The sequence below is a fragment of the Alosa sapidissima genome, chromosome 11 (assembly GCF_018492685.1).
Source record: "Alosa sapidissima isolate fAloSap1 chromosome 11, fAloSap1.pri, whole genome shotgun sequence".
NCBI lineage: Eukaryota > Metazoa > Chordata > Actinopteri > Clupeiformes > Clupeidae > Alosa > Alosa sapidissima.
This window is the reverse complement of record NC_055967.1, coordinates 19,317,639-19,330,138: the sequence shown is the minus strand read 5'-3', so window position 1 is coordinate 19,330,138 and position 12,500 is coordinate 19,317,639. Positions and strand designations below refer to the sequence as shown.

Here is a 12,500-nt window from a genome sequence, read left to right as displayed (position 1 = left end):
GATGAGGACAAAGGGCGCTCAGTCGGAACGACGGAGTGGACGAGGACCTGCCTTCAGGACAAAGTCACAGGAAGTGACACACAAAGGCCTGAATCCTGATCCCGCATCTGATCCTCTCTCTCCCGTCTCTGTCGTCTTTCCTCCACGCTTCTCTCCTGTTCTCGTCCACCCATCTCCAACTGGTCGTCTTTCCTTCTCATCATCACAGACTAGGGTTGCAGCGGAGAGGTCAGGGAAATGAGACTCTCCCCATGTGTGTGTGTGTGTGTGTGTGTGTGTGTGTGTGTGTGTGTGTGTGTGTGCGTGCGTGTGTGTGTGTGTGTGTGTGTGCGTGCATGTTTGAGTGTACAGTGTGTGTGTGTGTGTGTGTGTGTGTGTGTGCGTGTGTGTGTGTGTGTGTGTGTGTGTGTGTGTGTGTGTGTGTGTGTGTGTGTCTGCGGGTGTGTGTGCATGCGTGCGTACATGTGTGTGTGTGTGTGTGAGTGTTTTTGAACGTGTGTATACACTGGTGTTTGCGTACACCAGAGGAGGGAGATCGTTATCAGTGCGTTGAGTGTATCGATCCTCTTCGGTTCAGCAGCTGTCAGCTGAGACGAAAAGCGAGCAGGAGGTGGCACGTGATGATTCTTATCCCTACCGGTAACGCCCTATGACCTTTACTCCTCTGGTAGCCAAGGCACCTGGGGATTTGATTGACGGGTGGTGAAGGGCTTGTGGAGGCTGTGCGGTCAGATGTGGGGCTGGGGTTCGGGCTGCTGTGGATGTGTACCACTTCCAGGCTGGAGATGGGCTGTTTTTCTCCATCACTGTAGAAAGCCTGGATGGCATGGGCTCATTCTCTTGCAGTAGGTTATGAAGACGTGAAGCCAAAGTTTGTCAATCTGATTAGGGAAATTAGAGCCAGAGCCTCTGCATAGTAAGTGGTTTTTGGATCTAGAGAATGCACTGTAAACAGAAAATTGCTTCTGCCCGGGATTTACTATATTAAATCTCCACCATTTTTTAATTCCTTCCAGAGTGTATGCGGTCCAAAGTTTTACAGTCATTTTTTTACAGTCATTGGTTTTCCCACTGTTTTTTTACAGTCATTGGTTTTCCCACTGTTTTTTTACAGTCATTGGTTTGTAGGTGCAGTGTTTATTTGTTTTTGAGTTCAGTACGGTCTTTTCCCACAGTAAGAGAAACTGTCAGCCCTTGTCAGTATGGTGTCAGTTTCTATCTTTGCTCTCGGAGCAGCACAAATTTGCCAGCAGCTCAGCAAGCCTTCATCAAATGGCGTCAGTCTTTCTTCCCCAGACTCCTTACTGCTTACAGTCCCTCTCTTCTGCACTCTGGGTTCCTGACCTCAACCAGAGACGTATACACTCTGACCTCAACCTCACTGGATGGAGCACATGTCATTAATAGTGTAATGTTTGTGTGTGTGTGTGTGTGTGTGTGTGTGTGTGTGTGTGTGTGTGTGTGTGCGTGTGTGTGTGTTGTAATGTATGTTTCCCTTTGTGTCTGGCGGTGTTCCAGTATGTCACATTGAGTGTCAGGTTTCAGTGTGGATCAGGGCCCGCTCCCACAGGAAGCTTCTGGGATTAGCAATCGCATGTCGTGGAGCGGGAAGCATGCATGGGACTCAGGGGTTCAGGCCGCTGGACATTTGGTTAGCGCTTCTGGCTCGGTCCACTCGACTATGTGGACCTAAGAGAGAGAGCCAGGGGGTTCCTCTTTCCCATCCCCAACATGGCTGCCTGGGAGAGGTGGCAGCAGGAGGCTCCAGCTGGTAGGCAGTAGGCCAAATGCTCCTCGCCTCCACCCCTGCCCTTCCCAAGCCTGGACGCGGTGAAGAAACAATAACACATGTGAGGGAACAGAGAAAGAGTAGCTGGTCTTATGACAAGTGAAGAGTGATGGTGGCCTATGGAGGCCAAGGGAAGCCATGTCTAGTGGGCAGTGCTGATGGCCTATGGAGGCCAAGGGAAGCCATGTCTAGTGGGCAGTGCTGGTGGCCTATGGAGGCCAAGGGAAGCCATGTCTAGTGGGCAGTGCTGGTGAGGATGTGCTTTGATGTATTATGCTGTTTGTGGCTGCTGAGTGCTGTGTAGCGTGTGGTGGCTTCCAAAAGCCCCCCTCAGGCCTCTCTTCCTGTTTCAGCTCTGATCCTTGGCTAGCAAAGTCTCTGTGTGTATGTGTGTGTGCGTGTGTGTGTGTGTATGTTTGTGTTTGATGTGGTTAGATCTTTTCAGATGGCTATTTCTGCCATGTGAGCGCTTCTGTGCACTTGTATAGTTTGCATGATTCACTGGTGATGTGCATGTTTGTGTGTGTGTGTGTGTGTGTGTGTGAATGTGAATGTGTGTGTGTGGGTGTGAATGTGTGTACTGTAGTTGTGGGCGTGCCTAAACAATGCACCTACACAGAATAGCACCATGTCCACCTTTCTGTACATTATTGAGGCGTGTAGGGTGCGTGTGTATAGATTTGTGTTAGTGGCCGTGTAATGTACATACGTATACATTCAATTCATATAAAATGTGATAAGGTGATACATTTCTATATCACACTTCCTGTGCAGTCCTCACACATGTAATGTGTGTGTGTGTAAAAAAGCATCTCTAACGTGTTGTCTGTCTCTCTCTCTCTCTCTGTGTGCAGGCTGACGCTAAGATGGTGTGTGACGTGGTGAGCCGTATGGAGGACACAGAGCCGTACTCCCCCGAGCTTCTGTCCGCCATGAAGAACCTGTGGTCCGACTCCGGTATCCAGGAGTGCTTCAGCCGTGCCCGCGAGTACCAGCTCAACGACTCCGCCCAGTAGTGAGTACCTCCCTATCGCCCCCTGCAGGCCAGACAGGGAAATAGCACCTAGCTGAGGCAACACAGGCACTCAGGATGGCTGCTGTTTTACCTCGTCTCAGTAATGTCTGGTGTGTCACACCTAGGATTTGCAATGCAAAACAAGATTATGTAAGATTTATGAAAGTGCATGAAATAGTTAAAAACATATTGGAAATGCTTTAGCAAAAGGATCCAGTTTTACACAGATGGATTTATTTTTTGTCTTGACTGCAGACGCTTGCCTAATCCGTCAGCGAGTGTTGAGAAAGGTGTTATCTCCAGATGTGATGATGATGTTTTCATTTCCTACTCATTATATTTCATTTCAAGTCCATTTTTAGCTCCCCCGGAAAAGCTTTGTGTTTCTGTCCAAAAAAAAGAAGGGAGATTTAATTGACTGCAAGAACAGCTGTATTTGTGTGTGTGTGTGTGTGTGTGTGTGTGTGTGTGTGTGTGTGTGTGTGTGTGTGTGTGTGTGTGTGTGTGTGTGTGCGTGCGCGCGTGCGTGTGTGCGTGCGTGTGTGTATGTGTGTGTGTGTGTGTGTGTGCGCGTGCCTGTGTGTGTGTGTGGGGCTGTCTGAGATAGAGTTTGTGTCCAAGTCTCTGTGCTGTGTGTCTCACAAGTGAGACTCATTAGGCAGTGGAATGTGTGTGTGTGTCCACCATGACGGTTTGTTTTAACAGCCAGCGATAGCCGTCCTCGTGGAAGTTTGTGTTTAGACGAAGAGGAATGACTTTGCTGCGATGCTTCAGATAAGCAGGAAGCAGGGGCGAGGCAAATAGAGGCCTAAAAAGGACACGCCGCTGGTTCCCCGACAAACCCTCAGACGTGTCACTAAATCCTGTTGCGTCTGGAATGAGTACAGTGTGCATCGAAAGACATCAGTCCCGTCTGCCCAGTCATCCATTATTCCACACACTACATCATGGCATATGCATAGTCCTGGTTAGAAGTGATGATGAAATACAATGCAGTGACATTGCATGTGAACAATCATGGACAGTGCATATAGCTGACTGATTTATTGCTACTGTAGCTAATGATAGCCTGGATAATTCGGTCATGACTTCCATTTTATATGATTCCATCAGCTACTTCACTACATTTAAGCCTTTTGTTGATTTACATTGTGACCAATGTAAGAACTTTGCACACATTTGTATAATGTGCCATTAGGTTTTGGCCGCATTCAAAGCTTATGTGATTAATATGTGATTTGCTGCATGAGTTTAAATCAGTATTTCTGCAATGAAGTCAGGAACCAAATGTACAATCTGTCAGGATTGGCAATTATGATTGATCAAAGTATAGTACTCGCTCAAAAGAGTGACAGGCAACCAATAACCTACTCACTAAATCAAGCTAGCTTTGTGGATATTTCTGTGTGTGTGTGTCTAGTGTGTGTAGGGGGGCACTCATACACACATTTCTTCAGGCACGTTTCATAGCCTCAAAGAAATTAGTCAATCTTTCCCTCCTTCTCCTCTAGCCCCAGATGTAATGCTGTTTTATGTGTGTCTGTAATGCTCTTTCTGTCCTGGAGACCTTTTTGGTGACCCACTTAGGCATAATGGGTGCACTACTCTAATGTGTATAACGCCATACATGTATGTACTGTGTTTTAAATGACGCACCGCTTCGCTGCCTCTTCTAGATGAACTACCATCATTGTGTACCATTAGCTTTAGACGTGCTTTGAGCCTCCATACAAGCCTCCATACAAACTGAACACATTAACAAAGGCTGTGATGATGGCAGCTTGTCAGGAAGCATATGCTATTGACAGTAGCGTGTGTCTTAACTAAACCAAGCCTCTATGCAAAAATGAACCAATTTATAAAGGCTGTGGCAACTGCAAGACCATTCGCCAGGAAACATACATTACTGTCAGCGGAGTGTCCTGACAGTTTATGCCTGGCAGCCATTTTGTGTCTGCCATAGAGATCATGTGGAGGTGAAGTTTCACTCTGCCTGCCTCTAAAGCTGTCCCTCACGGTTCACTCTTAGATTCTAGACTCTTTCACAGCTACTACTACTACCAGCAGTTTTGGCCAGGCTTAAGAGGTAAGGCTAGAGAGGGCCCACGTCTGTGCTGGAGCTTGCCGCTCTCCCCATGTCACGCGTCTCATAGTGCATACCCTCCCTGTCTGTGGAGCCCATGACAGCTGCTCCATCTTGAGGCCGTTTGAGAGGCTGAGTGGAGAGGCTTCTAATAGGATTGAATTGGCTGTGGGCCCAGTGTCATGTCATTGGTTATCCTCTGGGAAGCTCCTCCATATTTATCTCTGCTATCTGTGACACACACACACATGCAGACCACCCTACAAACAATATATCGCTTTCTTCCTCTTTCTCTCTTCTTCTTCTTCTTCTATCCCTGTCTTTCTTTCTCTCTATCTTTCTCTCTCTCTCTGCCCTTATTCTCTATTCTTCCTCCAGACCTCCCTCTCCTTCTTCTCTCCTCACTCTGCATCACTCCCTCATCATGCAGACGCTCTCTTCTGAGCCATTGTGCTTGTCCTATAGTAGGCCCTATGTCCAGAGCTATCTCTGTGTCTTCTGCATCTAGGTTTGTGTGTGTGTGTGTATGTGTGTGTGGGCGTGTGGGTGTGTATGTCTTTGAATAAGTGTGTATTTGTGTGTGAGTATATGTATCTGTAGAGTGTGTGTGTGTGTGTGTGTGTGTGTGTGTGTCTGTGTCTGCGTGTCTTTGTGTATCTTGTTGCCAGACTGTGGAGTGATGGGAAGCAGGTTGGTGAGAGGTGTTGCCAGGCAGAGCTCTCAAGCAGGAACAGCAGAAGAGGAGGGGGCGGCAGCATAGTGCGTGCGTGTTAGTGCATGTGTATGTTTGTGCTTGCTTGCTTGCTTGTGTGAGTGTGTGTGTGTGTATGTGTGTTGGTGTTTGTGTGTGTGTGTGTGAGGGAGACAGAGCAGAGCAGAGCAGCAGCATAGTGCGTGCGTGTTAGTACATGTGTATGTTTGTGCTTGCTTGCTTGTGTGAGTGTGTGTGTGTGTATGTGTGTTGGTGTTTGTGTGTGTATGTGTGTGTGTGTGTGTGTGTATGTGTGTGTGTGTATGTGTGTGTGTATGTGTGTGTGTGTGTGTGTGTGTGTGTATGTGTGTGTATATGTGTGTGTGTGTGTGTGTGTGTGTGTGTATGTGTGTGTGTGTGTGTGTGAGGGAGACAGAGCAGAGCAGAGCGCAGTGAGGGAGATGTGAAGCTGGCATGCATGCAGTGGTGGAGGTGGCACTGAATGAGGGAGCGATCTGAGCTTCCCATTGCTGTAGGAGAGCATCCCCCCTCGTCCTTCTTCCCCAGACCCTCAGCGACCCACGGGAACCGGCCATCGCACGGCTCCACTTATCACAGAGCCCAGACACACTCTGCACAACACAGACTCACAGACCAGAGGACACACTCTTACTCTTCTAGAGGACGGGGTCGCAAAACTATTCATAAGCACTGATTCCAAAGTAGAGAGTATTCATAAGCACTGATTCCAAAGTAGAGAATTGGAAAGTACCTATTTTTAGCTGTTCCTGTGTTATAATCTTTAAATGGTTGTAGCCGTAAGTGTTACAAAGTGGTTCAAATACAGTAGGTCAGTAGCAATCTTTCCCTCTTTAAGTGTAGTAGATCACTCCTGCACTGATATCTGTAGCTATATATAGATATCTGTAATGCTGCAAAATGGTTCAAATAGGTCTCCAAAGGAGCCTTTCTCTCTTCAAGTCTAATAATTCACACTTGAAGAACCTGATGAAGCTAATAGTGATCAGTGTGCGGTGATTTTGATTTTTAATTTTTTGGATTATACTTACCTGCCTCACCTGCACCTGTATAACTAAAGGCTTATGCACAGGGACATCTATGAACTGTAATAATTCACTCTTTCACGGATACCTGTAGACGTCCTTAGAGACGGCATATGTGACTCTGCCCCTCTCTGGCCCACCAGAGGACCCTGAGACCCCCACACCATGGCCCGGCCGACAAGCCTGAATAAGCACGCCACTCCACCAGAGGACCCTGAGACCCCCCACACCATGGCCCGGCCGACAAGCCTGAATAAGCACGCCACTCCACCGGAGCCATGACTCACAGCCAAAACCCGCTTCATGGAAATCACTCTCCAACCGATATGCCTGAAATTTGCATTGGCAGAAAGAGTGTAATAATAAACAAAGAGCAGTTATTGTTAGGGGGAAGGGAGAGAGAGTAAGCAAACAGAGGCAGACACAACTGATGAAGGCTGGAAAGAGTGAAGTGAAGAGAGATGAAGAAAGAATATTCCGGTGAAATCCATCACAGCTAAGATACTGCAGTGGAGCTGAAGTGTGTGTGTGCTAAAAGACTGGAGATTTTGACACATAATGTGGTATTAACTCCCTTCCCCTCCAACCTTCATTTATTTCTGAGTAGGACCTCTGACACATTTAGTCACGTGGTAGCCTAGTTTCTCTCCAGAAAGGCCATGATGGCATCTATATGTGCTCAAAGTCCCGGTGGAATGAAACATTAATGTGCAAGGTGTTCACGAGGTCCCGTCGCAGCAGCGTCGCCCCCTGGAGCACAAGGATGGTACTGCAGTGGGTGGGGACGTACCAGCAGGATGGGCAGCTTGGACAAAGGCTGAGACAGATAAGAGTGTGCACTTGAGTCCCTCAGCCAGAATGAAAGGCATTCCAGCCACATCAAACGTCTCGCATTACTCTCCGACTATAACCTCCTCCCTCTTTCCCTCTCCCTCTTTCTCTCTCTCCCTCTGTCTCTTTCTCTCTCTCCCTCTCTCCTTTGCTCTCTAGAACACAGTCCATGTCTTGGACTTCCATCACATGGCCCTTTTTTCTCTCTTTTCATAATCTCATTCTCATCTCCTTGGCTCTCTTCACCACCTCCTCTAATACTCTCTCTATCCCTCACTCCCTCTCCCTTTTTTACCCTCTTTTCTCTTCATTCTTTTTTCCCTCTTTGCCTCCCTCCCTGTCCTTCCCCACTCATGTCAGTAAATCTTCCTGTGGCCACACAGTGAAATATGTTGAGGCGGAGAGACCAGCGAGGCTTGCTTCTACTCATGTCATACCCACAGTCTACCGAACACCCCAGTGTTCATATACAACAAATCAGATTTTAGGGTTGAGGATTACAAAATATTAGTCTCACCCAGTGTGTGTAACCTCCTCCAGGAAGGTAACATTGAGGAAATCCTTCCTCCCTAGGTCTGTTTTGTAAGTATTAGGGTATGAGAGAGTGAAGAGAGTTGAGGGTTGGAGCAGGGCTGCTTGTATCGGCAGCGGGATATTTCACATGGCACTGCAGAATTCTGCAGCTGTGCAGCCAGCCAAGCCCCCTGGCACTGCTTGCTGGCTACATATCAGGCACTGACACCAGACCTCAGACACACAGATGGGGGGGGGGGGGGGGTGAGGAGGGATGGGAGAAGAGAGGGGGAGATGGAGAGGGAGAGGGAGAACGATTTTGCTAGTAGTTCATTTCAGACAGCACAGGAGAAAGAATAAGCAAAGCAGATCAGGAGGTAACCGAGAAAGAGATTGAGTCAGAGATAATGAGGAAAACGAGGAGGAGGAGGAAAGGGAAGGAGACTGAGGAAGATGAAAAGAGACTCCGGTGGGGAAGGCGTGGCCGTGAGAGAGTGCTCGTGGGGGTCTATTTCCTCCCCGAGATGATGGGATCTGATCTGGTCCGTGCACTGGCTCTTTTCGGCTACTTAATGAAGGCACACACTCTTTGGAAGTACTCTCTTTCAATCTCTCTTTCTCTCTCGTATGTTCTCTCTCCCTCTTTCTCTCCATCCAGTTCAGTTCAAGAAAGCTTTATTGGCATGGCCATTAAAGCAGCATTACTGCCCAAGCCACAAGCATTTTTGAGGAGTCATCACCCCTAGTCAATCATATCTGTGCTGTCTGTCTACTTAATGACAGCACTCCGACTCACGGGCTGAGGTGGTCCGTGCATTAACTACTAGTGCTTCTCTTCACTTTCTCTCTCTCTCTCTCTCTCTCTCTCTCTTTCTCTTTCTCTCTACCTAATAAGGACACCCAGACTCCTGGAGTTGTCCAGTGAGGCCCGCGCTCCCAGGCTACTTGGTAAGACTGAGGCCTTTCAGCCTGTCAACACCAGGGTCTGTCGACGCCTAACTAATTAAGTCACATCAGGCTATTCCAGGGCGCGCGGTGCTCGGGGCACTGCCATCAAAGTTTAAGCTGCTCCTCGTCTCTTCGAAGCAAAGCCCTGTACAGCACTGTATTGCACTGTTACACAGACATGAGCGTTGTGCTCAGATTCACACAAATATTGTGTGTATCATTTTATCCATCCACCCATCCCTAAAAACAACACTCTCACTCCCAGACATTTAGACTGTCACAGACCTACACACCCCACCCAGCACATTGAAGTGTTATTGGTGTTGTTGGGGTGTTCACTTTGAAATCTCCTTCACAATTACCACCATTGGCACAGCACCTCAGCACAGTGAGAGGAAAGTGTGTGCGTCTGTGTCTGTGTGAGTGTGTGTGTGTGTGTGTGTGTGTGTGTGTGTTTGTTTGTCTGTGTGGCATCAGAGGGGGAAGAGGGGCATCAGGTGTTTAATGGTAGAGCCTCACTCCACCGCAGGGGCCAATGTCACCAGTGACTAGTTTTCAGCCTCTCGGCTCTCATGTGCCAACAAGCCACTCCGATTGGCTGCGACGAGTCAGTGTGTGTGTGTGTGTGTAACCGAGGATAAATTGAAACAGGTGGCAATGTGAAAAGACTTCACGCAACAGCAAACAGCCTCTGCCTACTGACAAAGAACACCTTAATCATGATACCAGATCAAGGTCAAACTTAACATGTGGTAAAAATATAATGTGGAATTTAAACATCTGATATCAAATAAAGTGCTTAATCTAAATTCCATCACATTCCCTTCTGAAAGACATCCAACCTCCACTGTCTTTAAATGTGCATTAATTACTAGACTTTATCTTCACTTTACAAAAAAAAGGTCTAGATCATATCATCCCATTGATGCAGGCACATAATGGTGTGATGTAATGCTTTGTGTTGTGTAATGTACAGTTAAGGGAAACTATTAGCCCAAAAAGGAGCTATTGTACCATTGACTATGTAAGCCTATGCCAGTAACCACCCATGTAAGGGTTGCTTGTCTGTGCAGCAAAAAATGAGCTATCAATCCAGAAGGGAACTGGTCTTGTTCAGTTTTGTGGGATTGAGAAAGGATCTGCTATGCACTGAGACCAAGTAGCCAAATTCCTCTGGTGTCCCACAGCAAAAGAGACCTAATAGTGGGTTATATTGGTTTGAGGATGAGAAGGTAATGACAGAATATCCCATTTTGAATCAACTATCCCTTTGAGGCTGAAATGGCACAGCGAAATTACCCTTGTGGGGAGAACCACTCACTATACAGTGCAGCGGGGCAGCCATGTTTAGCCTAAATCTGTTCCAAGTCTAGTCCTTTTCCTTGGAGCCGTTCTGAAGCTCTTCTACATATTTGCACTGGTTTCAGTTGAGCAGCCGATTTAATGGCTCTTCTTCCTGATTCTTTTTCCCCTCCAGCTACCTAGACAGTTTAGATCGGATTGGAGCTCCAGACTACCAGCCCACAGAGCAAGACATCCTCAGAACCCGAGTGAAGACCACTGGCATCGTAGAAACCCACTTCACCTTCAAGAACCTGCATTTCAGGTGAGACCAACACTCTCAAGCAGGCTCAGGGCCAACAACACCACAGCCAGCAGGGAGCATTCTGGAACAGGTCAGAGAACTAGTGTCCAATGCTCCGCAAGGTCCTGGAATACTGCCTAAGATTCTAAGAACTATTGTTGATTGAATGTTTTGGAGAAATACTACAAGGTGAAATGTATGTTCTGAAGTACATAATAAGTACAGCAAAATAATTATTTTCAAATTGAAGCACACTGTAGTTTGTTTATTTAGTTTAGTTTAGTATTTTGACTGTTCGGTCTAGACAAAAACAAAGCAATTGACTTTTTGCAGCTAGACATTCTTTGAAATGGTTTTGCCTCTGTGTGTGTGTGGGGGGGGGGGGGGGGGGGGGGGGGTCTGAGAGAAGGTCTCATTAAGTCTTTCCGGTCTGTCACGTGGCAGAAATTAGAGCTCTCACGCCACATTAACACATGTCTGATCCTCACAGCGAGCAAAAGCACAAGCTCTTTTTTTCTCACTTTCTCTCGCTCTCCTTTTTCTTTATTTCTCTCTCTCTCACACACACACACACACACATTTTCTCTCACCCTTGCTCACACACTCTAATAGACACTTTTAAATAGCCACATGCACACTTACACCTTCTCTCTCCCTCCCTTTCTGACACCCCTCTAAAATAAACTGTTAATATATGTAAAGTCAGTGAGTGCAGTGCCTATTGATAGGGTCTCCTACAGAGAGGTACTGTCTCTCTCTCTCTCTCTCTCTCTCTCATTCCGTCTCAAAGTATCACAGTCCGAGCTGAAATCTTGGAACTGCTGTATCATTTTCTCCCTCTTTCTGTCTTTGTTTTTCTCTCTCTCTCTATTTTGTTCTCTCTCTTCTTCTACCTGTTTGTTCTCTCCTGTCTTTCTTTATCTTTATCTCTCTTCTTCTCTTCATCAGTCATCACTCTATGGCTCAGAGTGTAGATACTGGGAAACTGGGACACTGGGAAATAACCTCATTCACTTCAGAAAACCTGTGATGTATTTGTTTGTGTAAATCAATGTGGCCTTCTCCTCTCCTGCCATAATTTGGTCTGCCTATGACAACCAGGTAGAACATGCTAAATTGCTGGTGTGGAACTGAAAATGCTTTTTTGCACGCCACCCCTTGGCTTGCATTTAAAGATTATGTAAGCGGCTGTTTTGAGTTTGGGAAATGAGTGACTAGTGAGTGCGATTGATGCAGTTAGAAACCACAAGGTTTGTCATTGCCGTTATCTGTTGATCTTATTATGACCGCCGCGCAGCGAAACTAGTCAGATTTATTTATTTATTTATTTTTCACATGTCCAAATTTCCTTCAAGGATTCCCGGGACACTGTAAGACCGGGGTACACGAAACTTGGTGGGCATGTAACCCCACATGGATAGCATGGAACCTCCTTTTTTCATTTTGATATGTAGCCCCCCCGCTGGACTGGACCCCCCGACAGGAGGGTAGGGCAGACACAGTTTTCTGTGAATATCTCGAGAACCGTAGGGTTTAGGAGGACCATTTTTTTGTATGTTGATCTCAAAGGGCCATGTCAACCCATTCCATAACCACTCATTTCATGTATAGCGCCACCTAGTTAAACACAAAAAAGTAAAAATGAGGTGTTGTAATCGCAGGTATCTGTGACCTAACATAGTCAAAACTGCACGAAATTGGAAGTGTAGGATCATTATGACACCCTCTGAGTGCACGCCAAGTTACTTTACACCAACTGGCCTGTAGGTGGCCGGAGACAGTTTTCTGTGAATATCTCGAGAACCGTAGGGCCTAGGAGGTCCACCTTTTTTTTGGATGTTGGTCTTAAGGAGGCATGTCAACCTATCCCCTATTACCACTTATTTCATGTATAGCACCACCTAGTTAAAAATTAAAAAGCAAAACATTAGGTGTTTCATCACAATATCTCTGGCTGACATGGTCAAAACTGCACGAAATT

At 46.8% G+C, this 12,500-nt stretch overlaps 1 protein-coding gene across 2 annotated transcripts in view; it reads left to right on the top strand.

Moving 5' to 3' along the window:
- gnao1a (guanine nucleotide binding protein (G protein), alpha activating activity polypeptide O, a) overlaps positions 1 to 12,500 on the top strand; it is a 96,394-nt gene that overhangs the window by 65,434 nt on the left and 18,460 nt on the right. For both annotated transcript variants that reach the window (XM_042110598.1, XM_042110599.1), the window contains exons 4-5: positions 2,644 to 2,804; positions 10,412 to 10,540. In XM_042110598.1, coding sequence (XP_041966532.1) covers positions 2,644 to 2,804; positions 10,412 to 10,540 — 290 coding nt within the window. The remainder of the gene's footprint in view (positions 1 to 2,643; positions 2,805 to 10,411; positions 10,541 to 12,500) is intronic.